At 39.8% G+C, this 25021-nt stretch overlaps 1 protein-coding gene across 3 annotated transcripts in view; it reads left to right on the top strand.

The window, feature by feature from the left end:
* The window catches only part of ATRX (ATRX chromatin remodeler), a 68976-nt gene that overhangs the window by 7716 nt on the left and 36239 nt on the right, over positions 1-25021 (top strand). Inside the window, exons 2-10 of one of the 3 annotated variants that reach the window (XM_074551589.1) lie at positions 2734-2846; positions 6091-6146; positions 6959-7011; positions 8565-8689; positions 9890-10009; positions 12979-13088; positions 15680-15747; positions 17012-19965; positions 23206-23284. In XM_074551589.1, the coding sequence (XP_074407690.1) occupies positions 2734-2846; positions 6091-6146; positions 6959-7011; positions 8565-8689; positions 9890-10009; positions 12979-13088; positions 15680-15747; positions 17012-19965; positions 23206-23284 (3678 nt within the window). The remainder of the gene's footprint in view (positions 1-2733; positions 2847-6090; positions 6147-6958; positions 7012-8564; positions 8690-9889; positions 10010-12978; positions 13089-15679; positions 15748-17011; positions 19966-23205; positions 23285-25021) is intronic. The other 2 variants (XM_074551591.1, XM_074551590.1) reach the window with 2 other exon arrangements.

Here is a 25021-nt window from a genome sequence, read left to right as displayed (position 1 = left end):
AGGTCACAAATCAGGTTCATGGCCAAACCAGCAATAGCAGGGCACCTTCCCTTTCAGAGCTGTTTTAATTAGGCTGAGCAGTGTTGAAATAGCTCCACAGTGGTGGGGAAGCCATTTGCTTAGAAAACTCAAGTGTAAAAACACTAATAAATAAAATACTGTGGGATTGTCACTGTTTGCCTCAGTGGTGCTTCAGAGATGGTTTTACATTTTTAGGCTCCTGTGTTTATTAAAACCACACATTTATAAGTTGTGATCAATTTAATAGTGACTGGGTCTCTACTGCAAAGAATAAGCATTTTCCAGTAGAAGCTTTAAACAAAAATAATAGATTATTATTTCTCAAATATAAATGAATGACATAAAATCACTTTTGTACAAAACCAGATGAAGTGTTGCCCTAAATTAATATTTTGTAAGTGTAACACCTTTACTTAGATTTGACCTGGTATTCCTTAATTCCTATTCCTTATTCCTGGTACAAAATGATGAATAATCAAGAGAAAAAGCAAGTTGAGAAGACTTTACATTTAGTTTGTATATAATCTTTTTTGATTGGTTGTCAGCAAGAACACTTTGCTCTGAAAATGATAATTTGATGTTAGTTAGGATAAGAGTTAATGAATGGTAGAAGATAATGTTCCAAGTATTAGTCACAAAGACACATGCACTATTCTGAATTCATTCTCTATTGACAATAGTAACACTGAACTCATCTCTAGCTCCCATTTGCTTTCTAAAATGCTGTTACCAAAACAAGCTATTTATAAACTAAATGAGCAGAATTCCGCATGTGTGGCTTTTTGTTGTTGTTGTTTTTACTACCAAAAATGTACTTTCTTGTGGCCTTTCTAAATGTGCTTTATTTCTTCAGACCATCTGGAATGGATATAAAATCTCTTTATATGCTTTTACTATCAAATAATTCTGAACAACTCTATTTTTTTTTTCACTTAATGTGAGTAAATTGTCATTAAATCTCCTTTCTAAAGGAGAGCATGCAAGCTGTTGAGACTGCAGTGTACCATTATCATCCTGTGTAATGTTTTCCTTCCATCCATGAGAAAAAGAGAAGCCCAAGATCAGGGAGCTGGCAGTTGTGTAGCAGCATGAGTCCAGTAATTAGAGGGAAAGACTTTTGGACAGATTGAGAGAAAAATTTTAAGGTACTCGAGAGAGTTCAAGAGCTTTGTTCTGCTCTTTCGGGCTTGCTCCACTGATTGATGGTGCATGTGCAGTCTCCAAAGAAGAGTGCCCTTCACTCATGCAGAAAATCTTTTCATTGCAAAGTGCTATTTTGTTTTATTTTGAGTACTTCAGGTGATTTAAAGAAATAGCAGATGATTTTTTTTTTTAAATGGATGGTTTATGCTGTTTTGTGTGGTTATTTTCAGTGGTTGGAGCAGTCACTGGCACTGATGTGAGGATGTTCACCCACAGCTCAGGACAGCACTCAGCTGCACGTCCTTCTGATAAAATGAGATTTTTTTTTTTAGCAATAACAAATTGAAAGGCAGAAGTTAATAAATGGATGTGTTCAGAGAAACAGTAGTGATGGTAAAGGTGACTGCTCAGGTTGAGTATTCACAAGTTCTTATGACCAATAAAACAGGCACAGAAAATGTAATTTCTTCTTGCTATTAGAATATTATTTTGAAATTAATGGAGAAACAAACAGTGGGAAGGGTGGGAAGCCTTTATCCTTCATCTGGGCTCACTTCTGCTGAGGATAGGGCAGGCCAGGAGTGGGAAAAGCATCTGGAGCAGCAGATAAGGAGAGGATGATGAGTCAGGAGAGATCAGCTGCAGATCCCAGAGGGCTGATAGGGAAAGGAGGGCAGGGAGCAAACAGCTCCTGGCACCTCCTGAGCAGGCCTGAGCACCCTTGGCCTCACTCAGGGGGCTGGGAAAGCCTTTCCTGGGAAACTGTTGGAGTTTGGGAGAAACAAACGGTGTGAAATGGCAGCGGTGACACGGGGGTATGGAATGGAACCGCTTCTGAAGGCAGGCCTGGCAGGGAGATGTTGCTTTTTGCTGTAGCCACTAAATGTACTCAGAACTCTTCCTGGGGTCTGAAAGTGTCTGCTGAAAGCTGCCAGGGGATTATTCTATGTGAATTAATCAGCAGCACTCTAACAAACAGATCAAGGAACGTTTCATGGTTGTTTGTTGACAAAGTGAACACCACACAACGTGTATGTAGATTTAATAATTTGCATCAGCAAACTTTCATATCCAGTGGACCTGTCATGTTCACTGTCATATTCAGTGGACCTGTTTGTGGCTAAGTTTGCAAGTTTATGTCCAACTTCTCTTAGTTCTAATTGGGTTTATATCCCAAAGGTGATGTTTTTTAAAATAAAATAAAGATTTTATTATTCTTACCTGTCCGGGGTTTCTGACAAGTAGAATATTAATTTTTTGCTGTCTTCATGTCATAGCAGCATTACCACTCAAACTTTCTTGAATTTTGTCAACAATTGTATTGAATGTAATTGTATATAAACAGTGAAAATTACTTAAAATAGACTTTTTGTGCGTTTTTGTCAATAAGACTGCACCTACTGTTTCACTCAATATTTAGAAAAATTCCACGTTTTTTATTTGCTGTGTTATACAGAAACAAATGTTTACATCTCTTGTGTATTCATTGAGATTAAACATAAGCTTTCAAGCCTGATCAATTGGAGTGAGATGTGTAGGTAACTCTGAGTATTACTTGTATTTTAACAGTGAAAGCAAGTTGAATACTTTGGTACAGAAACTCCATGACTTCTTGGCTCACTCATCAGAAGAATCTGAGGACGCAAACTCTCCTCCAGCATTATCTAAAAACAAAAGTATAGGTAAAAAGACATTTTTTGTTCATTGTCAGTGTATATGTGATCCTAAAGTCAAATAACTTGGTGTTGTTATTTCACTATACCATACTTCACTGGGGTAATTACACCAAGTCTTAATGTGATTTAAGTGGTGATAGCTTGATAAATGCACAATAGGCCTTTGATATAATATTTATTTCAGTTCTGAATCTTTTTAAAGGTGAAAAAAATCTAATCTTCTGGTACTTTCCCTTCTCTGAAACATGAGATATCAGACACAGGTATTTGCTGTGCTAGGAGTTCCTTATTCAGTGTTCCTGAATTTATAAATGCAGTGTCTTGGTTTTTCTGCTGTAGTAATGTTTCTGCAGTCCTTGTAGGTGTGGGAGAAGTTCTGGAGATTGTGCTGTCACAGTAATTTGAAAAAGACTTTTGACATATAATCTAGAGACATTTGAACAGAAAATAATACTTTTCAAAAATTAGAGTCCTACACTTGGTCAAAATTGCAAATTTGTATTTCTAAGTTAGAAATAGGTAACAAAGTTTAAACACTCCATGATAGTGATTAAAACTGAAATTATTTCGTGTCAGTGCTGAATAAAATCTGTTTCCAAATTTAACTGGTTAAATTTGTTTATTAGTTTCACTTGGACTGGATACAGGTGCAGAACCTTTCGTGCTTAATGAGCTGAAAGTTGTGCTGATGTGGGGGAGTGCAGGACAGGAGTGTGCTGGCTCTGTTAGAGTTTATTTTCAAACTCCTCTTGGCTTCAGTAATATCTTCCATGGACTTTCTGGCATGCAGTTTTTATCTTTGAATGTTCTGTTTAGAGAGAGTCTGCTGCCTGTGGCACTCACCTCCTCATGTCAGCATCAAACTGAACTGTTAGCACAGGAAAAAAGCAACTGCTCATGTGGTGCTTCAGCAGAACAGGAAAATAAACTGATGTAGATGCATCTCAAAGGGAAATTTTTCTGAGGAGCACACTGGGAAAAAGAATTCTCCCTTTATCCTCTGTAGTTGAAAATTAGCATTTGGTTCCTTGCTGTAAAACACAGATTGTCTTTGAATTGGAGACACTTGCAAATTCATAGCAGACATAATTTAGTGTTTGTTTTGAGATCTAAAAGAACATACTAAAGTTGAAGAGTCAGAATTAAACACTTAAATATTAGGAAATGCTGGAATTTACTATGCAAATTTCCTTCTCTTCCCAGTGTTCTGTGCATAACAAAAATATCTTTAGCAACTGTGCTTGCTTTTTTATTTTTTAATTAATCCAGAGGGTGCTCATTACAAACAGAAGTTATGGATGTGACTGGGGCCAAATCAGATTTTTTAGTAATAGATCTTGTTTTGTTCCAGCATTTGGAGGAATGAGCTATTGGGTAGAATGTTGTGAGGAGGGATGTGAGCGTGTTCACAGGGGCCTGAGGGTGAGGGAAGAGATGAGGATCTGACTCCATGTTTCACAAGGCTGATTTATTAATTTTTTTATATATTTTACATTAAAACTATACTAAAAGAATAGAAGAAAGGATTTCATCAGAAGGCTGGCTAAGAATAGAAAAAGAAAGAATGAATAACAAAAGCTTGTGGCTGGGACAGAGAGTTTGACACAGTGGGACTGTGATTGGCCATTAATTAGAAACAACCACATGAGACAATCCCAGATGCACCTCTTGCATTCCACAGCAGCAGATAATCATTGTTTACATTTTGTTCCTGAGGCCTCTCAGCTCCTCAGAAGGAAAAATCCTAAGGAAAGGATTTTTCAGAAAATATCATGACTGCAGAGGGAGATGATGCTGAAGGTGGTTGTGTGTGACCCAGCAAGACTGGCTGTTAGAAATCAGCTGGCTTTTGGCTGATATTACTTCATCCCTTAAATTTTTGTCCCTGCCACACACAGAGGTCACTTAAAACAGGAAGCAATATTTGCTTTATAGCCTTCATCATGTTCTTTATCCCCTCTGCACTGGATGTCTCCCTGCTTTCCAGCAGCAGAGAGCTCAGCAGAGCCAGCCTGCCTGCTCTCGTTCAAGAGTGGAGCAGCAACCCCAGGGGAATCTCTGCTCCCTGAGAGCCCTGCAGGGGCTGGGCAGAGCAGCCAGGCCTGCCCTGGGCTGGGAGGGGCTGCAGTGGGCACAGGGAGAAGCTGGCACTGCAGCACGGTCAGCACATGAGCATCAGGCTGCCAGTCTGAGTGCAGGGGCTGCCAGAGCAGGGGAAGCTCTGCCAAGCTCTCCCAGCTGATATTTTCCGTGGCTTTATCACTTGGGCAGAGTTGGTCAAGAGTAGAGAGTGGGCAGTATCCAATCTCCTTCCACATCCCAGGTTCCTCCCTCACAACAGGGAATGCCTGGAGTATTGCAGAGAAGAAGCTTCAGGTACTTAAAAAGGCCAAAAACATTGTCTGCCTCCATTTTGTATTTCCTCCTTCACTTGTGGAAATGGCTGGATGATTTTCCCTGCAATTTACTCAGTTCTGCAGAGGTTAAATACCCAGCATTGAATTCTCTGAGTGATTCAGTTTTTTCAAAGTATAGAAATAAATTGTTTGGTGTTCCCAAAACTGAAGTTGAAGGATAGAGAAGTTGCAGTGCTTGTAGTCTTCTGTTAAAAATCACAAATAATCCTGATAAGTATCCTGTAATTCTATTTCCTACTCAGTAGCATCTGTTAAAATCCTGCTGTTCCTAAACTTTTGGAGGAATTTCGTACAAGAATCATTCAATCACTGAGCTCCAAACTTTCCCTTCCATTCCAAGGCTGGTGGATTGGAGCAGGTGCCAATAGGTTGCAGATCTTTAGGCTTTATATTCCACAGTTCCCAAGCTTGAGAAATGGGAATTCTCATCAGAACTTGGATCAGATGGGATTTTTGTCTGTGGTTCCACGATCCCAGATTTAATACTTTGTTTCTTATGTCAAGATGTGTGAGAGAAAATACTTGTAGTAAATTCTTAGAGATCAGCCAAAATGCACTGATGAGATTATTTCTGTGTGCAGTTGCACTTGCAGTGCTTCAGTATTTCCTCACCAACAGCAAGGCTCCCAGGCACTGAACTGAAAGGGATTTCTGAATTATTTCTGTAAAATGTATGCCACACCATGGAATGTCTGTTCTGTTGTGCACCTGTTTGTCTCTGGAAGTCACATTTATGTCTGTCCAGGTGAAACATAAACAGTGCTGTGATGTGCAGTGTGAAAACTTCTGGTGTTCCTTGCATTTCAATGGACTCCTTAAATTTCTGTCCACAGGTAAAAGTAGAGAACCTAAAGGAAGTCCAGCTTCAATGGAGAACAACAGGGACGAGGTAGGAATAAAAATGTTTTTGAATTCCAGTTGCATGGCTAGGGCACAGTGGCTGAGTTCAGTCTGTTATTTTTGCAATAAATATTTCAACAATACTGTCAGAAGCACCATTAATGTCATCCCCCTTCACCCTGTTACTCAGATAACAGTTCTTTAGCAAATCTGCTTCCTTATTGAAAAAAATAAAAATGGACACACTGGATCTATGCTAAACTGAGCAGAAATTCTTCATGTGGTGTTTTATTTCTGTCTGTTCTCCTATTGGAGACATTCTGGTGGACAAGATCTTAACATTGTAGAGAAACCACAAGTGCCAGTGTCAGTTTGCCTTTGCTGCTGTAAATTCAGGTATTTTCAACTGCCCAGTCCTGGTTGTGATCTGAGTGCAGAAACAATTGAAGAAATCAGGTTTGCTGTGTGGGCAGCCAGTGCTTTGTGGCACATGAGGCCACACCAGGCTGCCCCCTGAGTGCCAGAGCCCATGCAAGGGGCTCTTGGACAGGGAATGGTTTCTTCACACAGCAACAGGAGCATTCCCAAAATGTGTGAGCTGCTGGCTTCTGAAACTGCAGAGATTCAATTGAACTGAACTGGCCTGACTGTTAAAATTGTCACTTGTACTTACTGCTTTTCCTTATTTTAAAATTATTTAAAGATTAAAATTATTTTAAAATAAATTAAAATTATTTAAAAATTATTTTTATAAGTGCACTGATGATTTCTGACTTGTTTCTAGTTAATGCAAGAAACTGGTTTTTGACAGTTCCTATGGATATAAATATGTTGACTTTTACATTTTTTTCTTGTTTCTAGGGAAGTAGTTCTTCTGAAAGAACCAAATCCTTAGGATCATCCCGTTCCAAAAGGTTGGTTTGGAAAATAAAAACAAATAAATCAATTTTTGGCTGTGGGAAGTTATAGAAAAGTGGGTGCACTGTTTAAAATCCATGAAGTTATGGAGTGCTGGTAAAACAAATGCCTCACAGTGCACTTAAAATTCAAACCATTTCTCAGGATGAAAGGTCAAGATGCTAAAGCTTGATTATTATTTACAAAGACAAGATTATTCCATATCTTCAAGACAAAGGAGTTTATACAAGAGTTCCTTCAGTCTTGCTGTTTGTACATGTAGGATTCTTCCCAAAATGTAATTTGGGTCATACAGAAAAATGTTTTATGTGCTTCACTGTTGGAAGAGTGCAGCATCACTGAATTGTCCTGTGCAGGAACTGCCATTTGCTGTGTCCCTGCTTTTCCTTTTTCCTTCTTTGATCTAAAAAGTATGGAGTGAATTGTTCACCAACAAATTATTTGTGTCCCAAGGAAGAGCAGACTTAGTCCAGTCAAATTCCTGATCTGCTCTCAGCTGATGCTCACTCAAATTCTGATTTTTATTAAATGCAGTGAGCAGTGCAGGGAGTGCAGCTTTCAGCCTTAGTGCTGCTCTTTAGAAGTCTGTATCTCTTTTCTCTCTCCTTTCTATCAAAGTTGCTTTATTTTACCATGTCTGCTGGAATTAATATTCTTCAATCTCCTTTTTATATTTCTCTTGATGCCATATTTGCAAGTGATTTTATATTTGGCTTTAGTTTCTCCTCATCTTTTGAATCCAGTGTCCTGCTGAATTCTTTTTTATTTATATACTCCTTTAGTCCTGTGTTTTGCTTCCTGTCTTATCACTAAAGGGATTTTCACTCATCCATTTTCCACACTGTACCTTGTATTGACAAAACCAGTGTCCTGCAGTAATTCATGCATTGCCTTCAGACTATTGAAAATTTGCTCCATATTTTGTATTATTTTCTCCCCATCCTAACATAGTAAATTCATCAGTTTAAATTGTTTTGTGGAATTCTGTCAGTTGATCCTTTTGTTCAGTAGTCAGCTTTTTCATTTCTTTTTGCATTTCCTTCATTATCTTGCATGCATCTCTTCTGCCAAGATGCTTTTTGTAATTTGCTGATATCTCTGTGTTTTCTTTGTGCTGCCTGTTAAACTTGGAATGATGGATAAAATTAATGAGCTGACATTCACCTGTGTTTCATTTAGGCTTCTTTCCTGGAATTGTGACTTTCTTAAAAATACATCACACCTTGATTTTACAACAGAAGTCTTTTATTGGTATACTAATAAATATATTAATAATAGTATACTAATATTAGTATATTTATTAGTATACTAATAATTTTATTGGTATGCTAATAACTTCTGTTTCACATGTGAGGAGAGAAATCCTATTCCAAACCAGAAAATTTTCCTACAGTTGTAAAGCACTAACTTGGAGCATCATAATGTCTTTAATGAATTTAAAAATAACTTAGTTTTTCACTGTTCATATGGTGTTTTGCCTGCAAAGCTTACCTGAATTGCAGTTTGTACTGTTTGTCAGAGCATAGATTTTTTTTTTCTGTCTATTCAGGAAACCTACAGTTGTAACAAAATATGTTGGGTCAGATGATGAACAAATAGCAGATGAAACTGTAAATGAAGATATTTCAAATGAGAACTCAGAGAATGATGTAGATATGCAAAGCTTGCCTAAAGGTAGGTCATGTCTTTTTTTTTTTTCTTGTTTCTGTCTTCTGAATTCAGCAAATTAGCCAAGATTATGATGCAGCATAAATAATTCACTAGAATGCACATGTACCAGTAAAATGCCTCTTGAAGGTCCTGTTGGTTTTCTGCCCACAAAATGAGGAACCTGAGCACTTTCAATTTGGAACCCAGCAAATTTTAATCTGTGGGTGCACAAAGATGTGCTGGTGGCTTAATTTCAAGTGCCTGCTGACATCTGTATAAAACCATCACAAAACAGGGGAAATTCTTTGTTCTGTTGTTTTGCAGGAGTCTCAAGCTCTGTCACTTGGAGATCTTATTTTATTGTTTTGTCTTTGGGGTTATTAGCAATTAGATCAACAAAAGCAAAACTAACTGGGGGGAAAATGCCATTATTGGATCTATTTTTAAGCACATTTTTTAGAAGCAGTTAATGCTGTAGGCCTGCATCCCTCTGCTCTTAGCTGCAGTGTGAGTTGGATTAATCTCCATTTCTTACCTATGGAAGTGACAGGAAAAATTGCTGCTGTTCCCTGTGTGAGGAGCAGTACTGAGAGCAGTCACTCTAAAATGATTTTTTCAAAATATTAGATTATTTTCAGTGTCCTCACAACAAACCTGGGCTCTTAAATAGGAAAGAGGTGTTTTTTCCTTCACATAATTTTGATTAGTAATCTCTTTAAATGAAAATATCAGATTTTGAGTATTGTTAAAGACAAAGCAGGTTTTATTCTATTGCTTTTTTTGTGTATTTCACACTGAAATAAATGAAGATGAGGGGAACTGAATAGAAGGGGGCAAAGAGAGAAGCACATGGGGTTTTGAGGGATTGAAATGTCCTTTATTGGACAGTTCCTGTCCTGCAGCCCAGCAGTGTGACAGTGCTGTCATGCACACAGCAGAGCACCAAGAGCAGAATTTGCTCCTCAGCCCACTCAGACCTTGCCTTCTGTCCTACAGCTACAACACAGATCTAGTTTGAAATGTGTGCTGTTGGTTTTGGGTTTTTGTTTTGTTTTTTTTTTTTTTTTCCTTTCTGTGAACATCTGTGCATTCAAAACTATGTTGAGTTTTAGTCAACAGATTGCACTTTTTTTTTTTTTTTTTTGTGTTGGCTTTATTAATCAGAACTTTTGCACTTCGCTTGGATGTGTAATGGTTTCCAATTTCTAAATAAAATTATTCTAGGTACAGTGGTTGTACAGCCTGAGCCAGTGCTGAATGAAGACAAAGATGATTTTAAAGGGCCTGAATTTAGAAGCAGAAATACCGTTAAAATGAAACCTGAAGCTCCCAAAAAGCGTGGAGGTAAATACAATTTAAAACATCTGTTGAAATGGGTTTAAATTGTTGCTTATGACCACATTTGGTACGTCTAAAAATTGTCCATATTTCTGATAAATTATCCTAAAAATACCTCCACTCTTCTGGCTTTTTGTTCATTAAGGATTTTAGCTGGTAGAAATTAGCCTCCATTGCTGCCCCTGCAGTGCAGCAGTGAAAGCTAAGATTAGTTCCCATTAAACTCCTGATTTTCAGCAGGTATAGGATGCTTCATTAGGTGCAGTTGCTTGGTTGCCATCAGGTGTTACAGGTATTCCTTTTTTAGAGGAATTGAACACCATTGATACAGGAATATTCACTGAGTGACCAGGAAAGCAGCCATGTTTGAGCAGGGACATGTATGGGCAGATTATCCATCAGTGAGCTAACAAAAATCCTGAACCCTCAAACAATACAAAGACTTTTCTTTCTTTTGCTTTGAAATTGTGAGAAATTCCCTACCAGTGGGCCCTTCTAAGGATTGCCTTTGGAAAGCTGCTCTGTCAGCTGGTTTTCCACAGCTGCTGCTAAAAGTGAGAAGTTAAGGAGATTACAATACTAACAGAAATTAATTTCTCTCTTTTTTTTCCCAAAAGCCAAGGGAAGGAGGGAGGATTATGTATAACATAGCCAATAAGAAGGTGGATATTGTTGTTAAACCTTCTGCAATGTTTTAGCTCACACACCTCCAGCAGCAGCCAGGGTATTCACACAATGCCCAAAATTCATACAGCTCCTGCACACACCCTTCATCATCCCCATTGTATCACTGAGATCCTTGCTCTCCTGTAAAGTCATTTATGGAGTGCTGTTTCTGTGGGGGAAGGGGAGGGAAATGTGCTTGTGCATCCACCTGGCCTTGTGTGGTGTCAGTGACTTCTGGAGTGTTGATGTTTTCTCTAAACCACAACTTCAAAAGTCGGTTCTGTTTTATTCATGCAAGATGTCCTGTTCATATAAGAATGCTTTTTCCATTTGTGCTTCAAACAATTCCACATATGGTCCAGCAGAACTGTTCAGGGGTACAATGGTAAAAAGAAAAGACACTTGTGCTTGAGCTTTGTGGCCTGTGTCTGTATCCCCAGGACAGTTTGTGTCACCTTCCCTTCCAGCTGTTTTAATCTCCATCCCTGGGGAATTTGCAGGCCCTCCTTTGTGTGTCTGGACTGGTTACTCATGTACTATTTTAAATATTTGCATTTCTAGTAGGAATTATATATCCTGTATGTTTTAGAAACAGGGTAGAAGCAGAACTCTGGCCTTTCTGGCATGCAAATGCTCTTACCTAGGACTGTAAGAGGCATTGTGTCATTATTTTCAAGTGTTGTGTCTGTAGTGTGGTTGTGGTTGTATTTTTGCTAATGAATTCTGTTAGGAATATTCTGGTAGTTTAGGAATATTCCAAGTAGTTTATCAGTATTAATGACTTAGTGGTAGTTTCATTTTTTTGGGTCATCATCATTTGAAGTAGTAACATGATTTACAAAGGTTTACCTCATAAATTCTCTGTTTTCCTGGTCCAGCTTGCAGGTTTGAGGGAGGAGGCTGTGGTGCATCCCCTTGGTTGTGGAAAAGAGGGAAGAGGGTCAGGGCTTGGCAGGGAATGTCCTGTTCTCCCTGGGCTGGCTGGGCCCCTCAGTGATTCCTGTTGCTGAGTGTCAGCCTTGGTTCTGTGCTGCAGAATGTGGGATTCTTTCCCATGGATGGGTTCATCCATGGGCACAGCAGTGTTTAAAAGTGGGCTTTGAGCTGGTTTGGAGCTCCTGAGAGGGGCTTGCAGGTCCCCAGGGTCTGCAGGATGTGCAGTCAGGGTACAAGCACATCCTGTACCCAGAATTTCCCTGAGTTAGGAGCAGGATCAGCTCTTTCACTGCCCCTGAGCCATCTGAGGTTGTGCTTCAGCAGCACATTGCTGGGAGCTTGTCCTGTGGCTTGAGGATGTTCCTGCAGTTCCTTAACATGCTGGGATTGCAGCTTGGTTCTGATTCTGAGATAGTGATTATTTCATTAAAAAAAGAAAAAATACAGAGTCTGTGCTCAGATTGTGATCATTAAATTCAACTGTTTGAGGTAATTTCCTTATTAACTTCATCACTGAGCATGACAGCAAAGGACAAGTCACAGTTCAGTGATCTCTTATCAAACCTGTATCTGCTTGATCCAAATTGGCCTTTGGAAGTGCAGAACTTTCAGCAATGATTTTCCTTTTTCTGCTGTTGAAAACAAAAATAAAATCTTTGAGTATTAATTAGGAGCCTGGCATGGAGTGAGCCTGCCACGCCCAAGTTCACCCCTTCTGAAGCCAAATGAGGGGTTGGCATTAAAAAAAAAGCTTTTTTTAGCAAATATAGATGCAGCAGCAGAGTGGTGCACACACCATGGGAGCAATCAGCAACATGGGGATTTCTGCACAAGTGTAGTTTCAGAAAAACCCAAAAACCACTGTCAGGAAGGGAACAAAATGTGAGAAAAGGTATTTCAGTCACTGTTACTGGGATTCCTTGCATTTTGTATGAGAGTTTTCTGTGTTTTTCTTTGAGAAGCTAAAACTGTTTGTGAAAAAAATGTCATAATATGAGCATGAATTGCAGTGGTATTTGTTGAACTAAGATTAAATGGGAAGGTTGTCCAGAATATCAGAGCTGCTCTGGAGGAACTTCAGTGATTACTCCAATTTAGGTGTGTTTTCATGAGGTGACCACTCAACCCAACTTAACCCTCTCAGAGGGAAAGAATTGTGCCTTGAGACCAAGTGCAGCATAGAAATCAGGAAAATTCAGTCTTAAAATGGCAAATGGTTACAGAAAGATTTCTCTGGTGCTGGGTGGTGCAGAAACAAAGGCCTGTAAAAAAACTGACAGGCCAGAATATTGCAAGAAAATGCAATATATATATACAGATTACTTAAATGGGAATAGAAACAATTAATGTGTTGTTTGTAATCCTCTCCATAGAAGAAGGACTCCATGGAATTGTGAGCTGCACAGCTTGTGGGCAGCAGGTCAACCATTTTCAAAAGGATTCAATCTATAGACACCCTACACTCAAAGTGCTTATTTGTAAGGTATGTGGTAAACAGTTCTGTTTATTTTTGTTTCAAAATGTCATATTAGTTGGTTTGGGTGGGATTTTTGTGGGAGTAACTCCTGGTAATTAGTTGACAAAGTTTTCAGTCATTAGGTGTTACAATTAAGGAAATTGAAAGGAGGAAAAAAAGCAAATATACTTATGAATTCATATTCTTTTTTCTTGCATCCCAGTTAAACTGATGGTGGTTTCTTTGTTATTTACTTCTATAGCTTTAAGTGTATAATCTTAGTGAATTTTTAATGTAAAACGATCTGTCTGAAATTTCTGCCTACTCATAATGTATTTTAAGAACAGATTCAAGTCTGCATCTCCTGCTAAAGCATTCCACGTAAAACAGCACTGAAATAAGGAGCAGAAAAGCAGCTTCAAACCATCTCTGTTTCTGCCAGCTTCAGGACTGGTTTAAGTTCTGGCAGTTTTGCAGTGATGGTTTAGTGCATAATCTGAGTTTTCAGCTGTGTGGCTTCCTGGTGGCTCCACACAGGCCTGAGCTGGCAGCAGAGGGAGGAGGTGGGCCAGGGCAGGAAGGAAATGTCCCTGCCTCCTGCTGTGGGGACCTCTGCTACCTTCCAGAGATCTCTCTTGCATATTTCTCTAGTGGTGCTGATGTTATAATTATAAGATATTGCTAAAGATAGATGCACAGTTCTGTGTTATAATGTACATGGAGCATTTCCCTGCTCTTCCTCCTCCTCTTCCTCCCCAGTTGCTCATTAGTGTTACAGACCCAGCCATACCCATCTAGGCTGGTTCTTCTCTGCATCCTGGCTTGTTTCTTTTACAAAACGTGCTTTACAAAAGTCAGCTCACAAGGTGACCTTTTCCTGTGGGATCTCAGCACCTCAGCACTGAGGTGTCACCGAGACCACCCTTGGGGGGCTCGGGAGTCCTGGAATGTTCCAGAAGTGTCTGGTGGCTGCACTTTGATCCTACACAGGAGACGACACCTGTATGAGGATAGGAGGATTTCACCGGGGTGAATGGTGAAGAGATTGGTTAATTAGAGGGTGAGACACAGGGTTTAGGATTTCTGTACAGGGGGGTTTAGAGAAGTAAGATGGAGGAATTGGGGCGTGTCCTGTCCTTCTTCTTCTTCTTCTTCTCCTCCATCTTCTGTGGTGATGGTGGCACTTTGGGATTGGTCATTACTAAAAGTGCACTGGGCAATAAGGGTGAAAGGTATTGGGGAAAAATGATAAATATTGTACACGTAACTTTGGGTATAAAGATAGGTGGCTGTACGGAGGGCAGCACAGTGTGCTCATGGCTGGCTGCTGAGCAGAGCTCTGTCGGGCCGAGAGAAAATCTTTTAGATAAACAATTAATAAACACCGAGACCGAGAAAAGAACTGAAGCCTCTTCTCGTCCTTTGATCCGCGGCTGCCCCAAGGCCACCCCGGGCCTTTCCAGGCCCTCCAAACAGCCGAAAACCGGACATTTTCCCATCTCCATTGGATCCCAGCTGGTGTTCCTGCAGTGGGACCTGGGTCATTTTTATAACCTGATCAACAGCAGCTTGTGATTGAGAGCTGTGCTACCTGAATTACATCAGGGGTTGTTCCCCTTGATTTTCTCTGGTTTTACTGAATTGAGCATGGCCTTATGTGAATGTGAGAGGGAGGAATGGAAGCCCCTCATCTCCAGCTCTTCCATTATTTCTGTGCCTAGTTCTGCCCTTATTTTTCTCCTACTTAGATAAAAGTCCCAGACCTGAGAAACTGTTTTCCTTTGACTGTGAATGTTCCATCAAGTGTCTAAACACCAGATTTTACTGGGGTTTTATGTTGATTTTGGTTGTTTGGGTAGTTTAGTTGAACAGATGTGCAAGTCTGTTCCAGATAATGGGGCATCATCATTGTCAGTTCAGGTGATGAGGCCTCTTCTGCATTCTGAATTGTATCAATGCCTGTTTCAAGTAGAGCTGCAGGTCTGGGAGAGCACTCTTCAGTAATAACTGGGAAAAAAATGACACCAAACCTTCAAAATTTGGTGTCACCAATTCAGCAGCTGAAGCCATCAGTACTCCTAGCTGAGTCATTGGTATTTTTTTATTACCATTACCAGATTTTCAAGTGAAGATGCTTTGTTTGCACCTGGAAATGGAATTATTGGATGTTAACATCATGATAAATGCTGAAGACTTTTTAATCTAAAGCCTTATGGCATCACATGGTAACATAAGGAGCATCCAGCTGAAAATTGTAATTTATGTGGGGTTAATTGTGTCGAGGAGGATGTGGTGCTGATTTACCTAGAAAATAGATGGAAGAAACATTCAGACTGGAGAGAAGTATTCAACTGATGTTCTAAAATACACAAATATACATCCATTAACAAAAGCCTGTTAAATTTTCAAACAAACCTTGAGCCATCTAAATAAATCACGGTTTGGGACCATGGAAGATGTTTTTTAGATTAAAACAAATGTAAAAGGCTTAGAATACTGAGGACCTTGCAGCTGCTGCTTTTGCTGGCTTGCTTCTAACGCATGCTGAAATCTAATGAACTGCTGAAGCCCAGTTGAGATTTAATAAAGAATTCTTTGTCCTCTCTCTTTCTTTACAGACTTGCTACAAATATTACATGAGTGATGACATCAGTCGTGATTCAGATGGGATGGATGAACAGTGTAGGTAAGTGTGCAAAAACTGCAGTGTGTGCAAAATGGGAAAGTACAAAAGCTGCAGTGTGAAAAAAACTAAAATGTGTGAAAAATGGGAAAGTGTGCAAAAGCTGCAGTGTGTAAAAACTGCAGTGTGTGCAAAATGGGAAAGTGTGCAAAAACTGCAGTGTGTAAAAAAACTACAATGTGTGCAAAATAGCAAAGTGTGCAAAAACTGCAGTGTGTAAAAAACTGCAGTGTGTGCAAAATGGGAAAGTGTGCAAAAACTGCAGTGTGTAAAAAACTAAAATGTGTGCAAAATGGGAAAGTACAAAAACTGCAGTGTGTAAAAAAACTACAATGTGTGCAAAATAGCAAAGTGTGCAAAGGCTGCAGCGTGTAAAAAAACTACAATGTGTGCAAAATAGGAAAGTGTACAAAAGCTGCAGTGTGTAAAAAACTAAAATGTGTGCAAAATAGGAAAGTGTACAAAAACTGAAGTTACACCCACAGCTCTACTGATTTGGGGGTCGTTTTTCTGGCTGTTGTGACATTACTGACAAGTAAAGACAAGTACATAAGAGCTGCATCAACAATTATTTGTCAACAAGAAAGACTGAACCTCAGGAATTTTTTTTAACTGTTTGTTTTAGTAATGAACAGGAAAACATTTTTAAAGAAATCTAATGACAAACTCTTGTAAGATCACATTTCTAGTTAAATTACATGCTGCCTTCCTAGCACCTTAAAGATGGGGCTAGAATCTGATATTGTAAACTTTATGAGCCAGAGAAACTCAGTTCTCCAGATGCATCTCCCACTTTTGAAATATCAAAGAACTTCTCTGTCTTATGTGAAATATCTGAATGTGTAATTCAGTAAAACCTGTGCAGTCTGTGGTTTCTATGAGCTTATTGCCCACCACTTTTCAGAGTCTGTGTAGTGCAGTAGTAATATATGAGTTAAGACTAGAAAGACTGAAGCTTATTCATTTTGCTGTAAAATAAATCACAGATTTTCAGAAGAAACAGGGAAAATAAGTGTTAATTTTTTTTTCTTCTTTAAAGAAATCAGTGCTGAAATTCTGTTTAAAAATGACTGACCATTACAGCTTTATGAGCTGTTAATCTAAAACATGAATTTTCTGACTTTGCAGTTCTCCAGTGAGCTTTTCAGTAACGGTTTCCAGTAATGAATATCTATTCATCACCTGAATTTTTAAACATGTGAACTTAATAATACATCACCTTGTTGGTGTGGAGACAAAACTCTTACCTTTCTCAATCTCATTGCAGGTGGTGTGCTGAAGGTGGAAATTTGATTTGCTGTGACTTTTGCCATAACGCCTTCTGTAAAAAGTGCATTTTGCGCAACCTGGGCCGAAAGGAGCTCTCGACTATCCTGGATGAAAACAACCAGTGGCACTGCTATATTTGCCATCCAGAGCCTTTGTTGGACTTGGTCACTGCTTGTGACAGTGTCTTTGAAAATTTAGAACAGTTACTTCAACAAAACAAAAAAAAGATGAAAGTTGAAAATGAAAAAAATAAAACATATGACCACACAGTCAAGTTTTCTCCAAAGAAAAATAATGCAAATTGTAATGGGGAAGAAAAAAAATTAGATAATTCATATTCAGGTTCACTAACATATTCTTATAAAGCACTAATGGTGCCAAAAGACTTGCTTAAGAAAACAAAAAAACTGATTGAAACTACAACAAATCTGAATTCTAGCTTTGTAAGCTTTTTGAAAAATGCTGCAGAAAATGTAGAAATAAGCCCAACTGTGCAACTGTGCCAGCTGAAAGCTTTTAAATCTGTGCTGAATGACATGAAAAAAGCTCATCTGTCACTAGAAGAAGGCCTGAACTTAGAGATTCAAGCATTGAATGTTAAAATCAAAGATAAAAATACCAAAGAGAAAAAAACTGAGGTTAGATCAGAAAAAAATGAGGTGAAAAAAGATGAAGGAAAGGAACATGCAGCATTAAAAGAGGATGATGCTGCCCAGACACAGAAGAAAGTCGTGTCAGAGCGGCCTGACAATGAGCCCATGGATCAAAGTGTTCCCTCAGTGGAGCAGACAGATAACAAGGCAGCCCCTGGGGAAGAGAAAAAGTCTGGCAGAAATGAAGAACCACAGTATGAGCCCAACAGTACAGAGGCTTTGGACATGGATATCGTGTCCATCCCCTCTTCCGTTCCCGAAGATATTTTTGAGACTCTGGAATCTGCTATGGAGATTCAGATGCCATCAGATGAGCAGGACAGTGGAAACACAGCAGCAGATCACGAGGCTCCAAATTCAAATACAAAAGCCAACACTCCTGTGAAAGATACCAAAGGTGGTACCAAGCTAAAATCCTCGGCTAAAGGAACAAAAGAACTGATTGTAAAATTGACTCCTGTTTCCCTTTCAGAGTCCACAGTTAAATCTGATGATCAAGACAACAGCCTTGAAAAGGACAGTAAAGATGCTGATGCATCTAAAGATGCTGATGCATGTAAAGACATTGATGAATCTAAAGCTGTTGATGCATCTCAACCTGGGGCAGCAAACTCTGAGAGTGGGAAACAAAACCACAGCGCTGGCAGCGAGCCCTCCACGGAGAACGACGCCGTGCCCGCGGAGGACTCGGATCTCCGGAGGTCTCCCCGTGTCAAAACCACCCCCCTGAGGCGCCCCACGGACATCAGCCCCCTGACATCCAACTCAGAAGAGGACAGCAACGACACCAGCAATGAGAAACCCAAGAGAAAAGCATCCAAGCAACCCAGGAGGAAAAGCGATAAAAGAAACGCTTCCGACAGCGCTGCTGATGGTCCCGGCCCTAACAAACTTTCCAAATGCAAAAAGCCATATGAGTTAGATCACAGCTCAGACTCTGATGAGGTGCCAGCTGTCCTTAAAGAAGCAGGGATGATGAGTCGCAGCTCCTCAGACAGTGAGAGCAACAGCGAAGCGCCAGCAAAGAATCAGAAAACTTCAGATTTACAGAAGAGTCAACCAGTAAAGGATGAAAATGGGAAAAGAAAAAGGAAGAGTTCCAGTTCCGGTTCAGATTTAGATGCTAAAAGAGGCAAATCAGCTAAAAATGCTGCTGCTGCTAAAAAGAAACGACAAAACTACTCTGATTCTTCAAATTATGATTCTGAGTTGGAAAAAGAGATACAAATGTTGAGTAAAATTGAGGCTGCAAAGAAATCGAAAAAATTCTCAAGGAAAGATGATAGTTATGATTCCTCTGAAGAAGAGCAGGGGAAAAAAGTAAGCAGTAAGAGGAAGTTAAATCTGAAGAAGAAGAGAGGTAAATCTTCTGAAGAAGATGATGATGGTGAGAAGTCTGCTGCAGAGAAGGAAATAAATCACTCTTCTAAAGATAAAAAGACGGGTAAGAGGTCAGCTGCTAAGGACAAGCTAAGCAGAGACTCAAAAGAGAAATCTGCAAAGGGAAAACGTGATGAGTCATCTGATGCTGAGAAGTCTTCACTGGAAAAAGAGGAGGGTCCTGAAGTTAAGAAAAAGAAGGATTTGAAAAAGAAAAAGGCACAGGATGATTCTTCTTCTGAGAGTACTGAGAAATCGGCAAAGAAAGAGCACAAGTTGGAGTCTTCAAAAGACAGACTGAAGAACAAAAAAGGATCAGAAAGCAAAGCAAAGAAATCTGAAAAATTAAAAAAGAAGGGTTTCAAGAAAGATCAAGATGATTCCTCTTCTGATCTTGATAAGTCATCTGCAGAGAGAGGCAGTAGCAATTCTTCTGAAAACGACAAAATTAAAAAGGAACCTGTGTTTACAGAAAAGAGAAAATTGAGAGAGAGAGTAGCTAAAAGAGTACACATTGATTTATCCTCTGATACTGAGAAATCTCCCCAGAAAGAGGAGAGCTCTGATGATGATGCTGTGCGGCGTAAAAAACGAACTGACACGAAAGAAAAGAGGAAAATAAGCCACAAAAAGAAGATTTCCAAGAAAGAACAGGATGACTCATCCTCTTCTGATGAGGAGTCTTATGAAGACACTAAGAAAAAAGTTAAAAGAGGATCAGTAAAAGAAAATAAAAAGAGCAACTTAAAGAAGAAAGTGGCCAAAAAGAAGGCGGTTGTCACTTCCTCTTCCCCGTCTGACAAGGAGGAAAACGACGATCAGAATTCCACGGGCGACGGAAGCAGCGACGAGCAGAAGATCAGGCCCGTGACTGAGAGCTTGATGCTGTCTGCTGATGGGGGATTCTGTCAGTCATCAGGTGTGCCAGAGTTGTTCATTTGGGTGACATTTAATCATCTAGCAGCAAAAAAACCCTCCTCAGTTGGTAATGATGCATTTAAGTGTTTGCAGCCTGGAGGATTTTCCGATAAGGATTTGGAAGCACCTGTTGTAAAGTTCCCTTCCAGCCAAGCTATCCTGTGGCTGTGAGATTGCACAATTTCACTTTGTGCAGCTTGTGCCTTGAGGAAAAAAATGATGTCACTGTAAATGGAGGTGCTTTGGAAGCTGCAGGCAGTATTTACAAGAGGTACAGCTTTCCAAAGCCTGGCCCTTGCCTCGCCTGCCCAGGGATTGTGTAGCAGGAGCTGGTTGGAAGGAGTAGATCATGTGAACTCACATTTATCACCTCCAGTCTGTGCACTGGAGGTGATGCTGGAGACCTGTGGCATTGTAATATACATTTAAAAATCATACATTTAAAAATGATTTTTATGCCTCACAAGAGCCATGGAGGCTTAGACCAGCTACTTAAAAATCTGCTGTTGTTTTTGTATGTTGTGTCTCTGTGCAGATAATATTGGAACTTGTAGGGCTTTTCCATGAGTGCTGCCTTATCAATGTTTTCCCCAGTGATGTCACTGCTGGGGGAGACTGCAGATAATTCATGGTTTGCATAGTAACTAATTCTATTTTTGCATGTGGTCACTGCCACAGCCATTAAAACTCTCTACAGACAGGTAATTTCTGGCACTCAGTTTTCAGCACCACAGTTTTCACCATCAGTGAAAAATGCCTTAAAAACAGAGTTGTTCATGTACAGTTCATGGACTTGGCATTGAAATGGCCCAAGAGGAGAAAGGTGATTTTAATTTATCAGAAGGTGTCTGAGGCACTGGGAGCTGTTTCATTTGCAGGTCACAATGAGAAAATTGGGTCATTATTGGAGAGATGGATAGCAGGGTACAAACTGAACAGGATTGTGGTGTGGCATCATTGACAGGAGAGTCAGACTGAGAGAGAAGAGGCTTGGTTTAGACTGCAGACAGAATGCTAAAAATGGGGTGTCTGAATTTCTGACAGCAAATCACCTCATGGGCAGTTTTAGGGGGGCTGAGCTGGATGTGTGCCCAAAGGATGCATTGATGATACAGCATTTAGCAAGGCAAACTGATGGAGATACTGGAGTATTCTTACACTGAGCAGGGTCAAAGCTTGGAACTGGTTGCCCTCTTGAAGTTCAGAATCTTTGTCCTTGGAAATGCTCAAAACTTGACTGGCCCAGTCCCTCAAGTAACTGACCTGACTTTGGAGTGATCTTTGCTTTGAGGATGGAGTTGAAGTAGAGCATATCCAGATATCTCAGCTTCAGTTATAATGTGATTCTGTGAAATTATGCCTATATTAGTGTGTTTTCAGAGGAGAATGGGGCCTTTGCAGTTTGCTTTTGGTTTAATAGGTGAATTAGTAACATAAAGGAGCCTGCTCTGTGTCTGAATAAGCTGTGTATTGCAGATTGATCATTGAATGAGACTCAGGCTCTGGTTTAACCAACAGGATACTTTTATTTATCTACATGAGGCACTTTCTGTGATCACCTTGGAGTGTGCCCCTTGCAGCCTGGTTGTAGTCCAGTCCTCCAGTCCCCACAGGTAGAAAATAAACAGAAATTATGAATGAGGGGATCTCAGCTCATTAGGACTGCAAGGTTTCTTTCCCTTAATTTCACTATCTAGCAGATTTGTCTGACTTGCATGCAAGATGAAAAAGAGAGAAAAGCAAGGGGAGAGGCCTGGAATGTGCTGGAAACACTGCAGATTTCTCAGTCCAGCCAGGAGAGTGCAGAGGAGCTCCAGGGCAGGATTCCCACTGTGCTGTTCCTCCTCTGTCACACGTCCCACACTGTTGGTCTCCATGTCCTTTGTACATGAGACAGTGCCATGTAGTGCAGCTGAGTTTGGATATTTGCAGTAAGGATGGCATGTGGAATTCTCAAAATACAACTCTTCACACACATTCAGAGTGTGAAAGCAAAAATAGGGAGGGTTGGTGTTTCTCCAGAGCTTCCCTCCTGGCAGCAGGGCAACCCAAGGGCTTGGGATGCAGTTCGGTCCTGTGTTTGCTGTGCCTTCCTTTCAGTTTGCACAAACTCACTCATGGAGCTTCTGACACAGCAAATAACTTCTAAGGGAACTTATTTCTGATTCCTGAGTACAGTATTTAGTCTCTTATGTTTACGTGTAAAATCCCAAATTTGCAGTATGTAATTAGGAACAAGTTGCAGGTAGTATGAGCAAAACTGAAAAAAACCAAGATTTGTTGCCATGATATTTTCTGAAAAATCCTTTTGCCAGGATTTTTCTCCTGAGAAGCTGAGAAGCCTCAAAGGAAAATAAAAACAATAATTATCTGCTGCTGTGGAATGCAACAGGTGCATCTGGGATTGGTCCATGTTGGTTGTTTCTAATTAATGGCCAATCACAGTCAACTGGCTCAGGCTCTAAGAGTCATGAGCTTTTGTTATCATTCCTTTCTATTCCTTGCAAGCCTTCTGATGAAATCCTTTATTCTTTTAGTACAGTTTTGTCACAGAGAAATGTGGGCCTTTGTCGGGGACGAGCCATTTGTCGGTGAGGGGAGACTCAGACACTCAATATGAGTGATAAGCAAATTCCAGTTTATTGAAGAGAGCATCAGACACTTATACAGCGAGTAATAAGCTTATGAATATTCTGTAAGCCAAGCAATCTATTGGTTAAACTATACCATGAACTCTTCCTCATTCCTTAGGGGTTCCATCTCTCTTTTCTCATGCCTCTTTCACTGTTTGTTATCCTACCACAGCTAGGCCCAAGGACACTGCTATCTGTGCAGGTGCAGGACTTAGAATTAGCCACAGTTTTGTACTTTTCCAGTCCTTAGCAGCTAAATTCCCAACACAGTTTTAATATATAATTTTTTAAAATATAATATAATATATATCATAAAATAATAAATCAGCCTTCTGAAATATAGAGTCAAGATTCTCATCTCTTCCCTCATCCTGAGACCTGTGCAAACAACACCAGAAAGATTTATTTCTATTTGTCAAGACAGGTAACTGGTAGAGAAGTGGTATCACCAAGCTGTTTTCAAATGGGGATTTGAAAACATTGAGTTGATATTGAGTTGATAGAAATGCAATTCATATTGTGCTGTCACGTCTTGTTTATCGTTGTTTCGTTGTATCGTTGTTATCATTTACGCTTACTAAATGTTTTCTGTTGGGCTTTTCTTTCAGGAGATGAAGGAGATGCTCTATCAAGGACTATCCCAATGGAGGAGGAGGAAGATGATGATGATGACGACCCTGAGAATAGGTATGATACCCTGCATAAGGACATAAAAACGATTAGAGCACAGCCTAGGCGTGGGCGCGAGCCGGCGCAACGGAGGAGCAAGCAGGTGGTAAAAAGCACGGCTGCCTGCCCGGTAAAGACTCGCTCACAGGCCTCCTGCAAGTGTGAACACGGGGCCAGAAAACAGAGGCCCAGAGCCAGGAATGCAAAGCAAACGTTTAGAGGTGGTAGAGCCAGGTGTGCAAAGGCAATGTCTAGAGGTGGTAGCTGACACACCTGGCTGGGGGCGATCCCAAAGCGCTGCGGTCCCAGTGGGAACAGGGGGCTGGCAGGCAGGGCAGAGGCTGCTGCTGCTGCTAAATGTGAATTTCAGCTAGTTGTGGGGAGTAGAAGGGGACAGTTTGCATCTGTGCAGTATGCAGCGCTGCAATATTTTCAGAATGAATTTGGTTATTACTGTTGCTTAATATGCTTTTCTAATTGAAACGCCTTTTCTCAATAAAGAGAAAGCACAAATGTGGGGAAAACCATATTAGATATTTTCAGCTGTTAATTTAACTGAGTTTTAATCCACTAAAAAGCACCTGAAGTGACTAATGTGAGTTAAGGCCATGATTCTACAAGCACTGTGCATAGGCTCAATTGGTATCAGAGACTAATTATATATTTTAAGTCTTTGCATAGATATTTTCAGAATTGTGGCTTATATGTATTGCTTCAGTTTGGAATTGAATAAAAAAAGAATCACTGTAAGATACAGTTAGCTAAGACGTGTCATATTTTACCAGTACCATTGTAGCTATCAAAATCAGCCTGGCTAGAAATGTAAAAGCTTCATTTCCTAAATGCACAACATGAAGTGTCACTCGACTCGAGCCACAGGTTCTTTTTGGAAGTGATTACTGTAGTTAGACTGAAGAGCTGCTCAACAAATTTTTATACAGTGTTTCAGAAACTGATTTTTTTGTTGTTGTTTTGGCCATGTAGCATGTGTGGGACCAGTTGCTGGTGGAGTCTTTTTCTGCTTCTGAGCCTTACTAGTTTAGAATATGGAATCCTTGTTTCACAGAGTTGTATGTTTTGAGATGTGGCTGAAGTAAATTTTACAAACACTGTTTTATCTCCTTTACGGACCTCAGTCTGGCAGCACAATGCTGCTGCTGAATTCGTTCTTGTGTGTTTTCAGTCATCAAATTTAACCCAGTAATTCAGCTCTTTAAAGAAAGATGCTTTGTAGGGACTTGACAGCACAGGGTCATAAGCAGAACATGTAAACTTTGATATAACAAGATTTTTTAAAAATCATGCTTTAATTTCAGTCCTGTTTTAATTCATTTTTTTCTTTTTCTTTTTTCTTTTTTTTTTTTGTTGTTGTGAGATTCTGGTTGATAACTAAACCAATACACTTTTGTCAGAAGTTCAGTATTTACTGCACAAACGTTTCTGACAGAACTCAATCATTATTTAGCTTAAGAGCTATATTGGGAAATAAATGAGCCTAATTAATAACAAACAGAAATATAAATTCGGGCTTTAAAAATCAGTTTCTGTACTTTGTTTTAAAGCTGCCTCTTTGTTAAGTTTTAATTTAGAGGACCTTTTGAACATCTATATATGAGATGGGGAGGTATTTTGTCAATAAACAGTGTTGTCAACCTTCAGACATGTTACCTGGTAATGCAGTCTGACTTTACCTTCTTCATGTGTTGTACTTGGCACCACAATCAGAGCTATAAACTGTAAAAAAGATGGAACAAA

This window comes from Zonotrichia albicollis, chromosome 14, assembly GCF_047830755.1.
Source record: "Zonotrichia albicollis isolate bZonAlb1 chromosome 14, bZonAlb1.hap1, whole genome shotgun sequence".
Classification (NCBI taxonomy): Eukaryota; Metazoa; Chordata; class Aves; order Passeriformes; family Passerellidae; genus Zonotrichia; species Zonotrichia albicollis.
The sequence above is the reverse complement of the archived record's forward strand: the minus strand, read 5'-3'. Positions and strand labels throughout refer to the sequence as shown.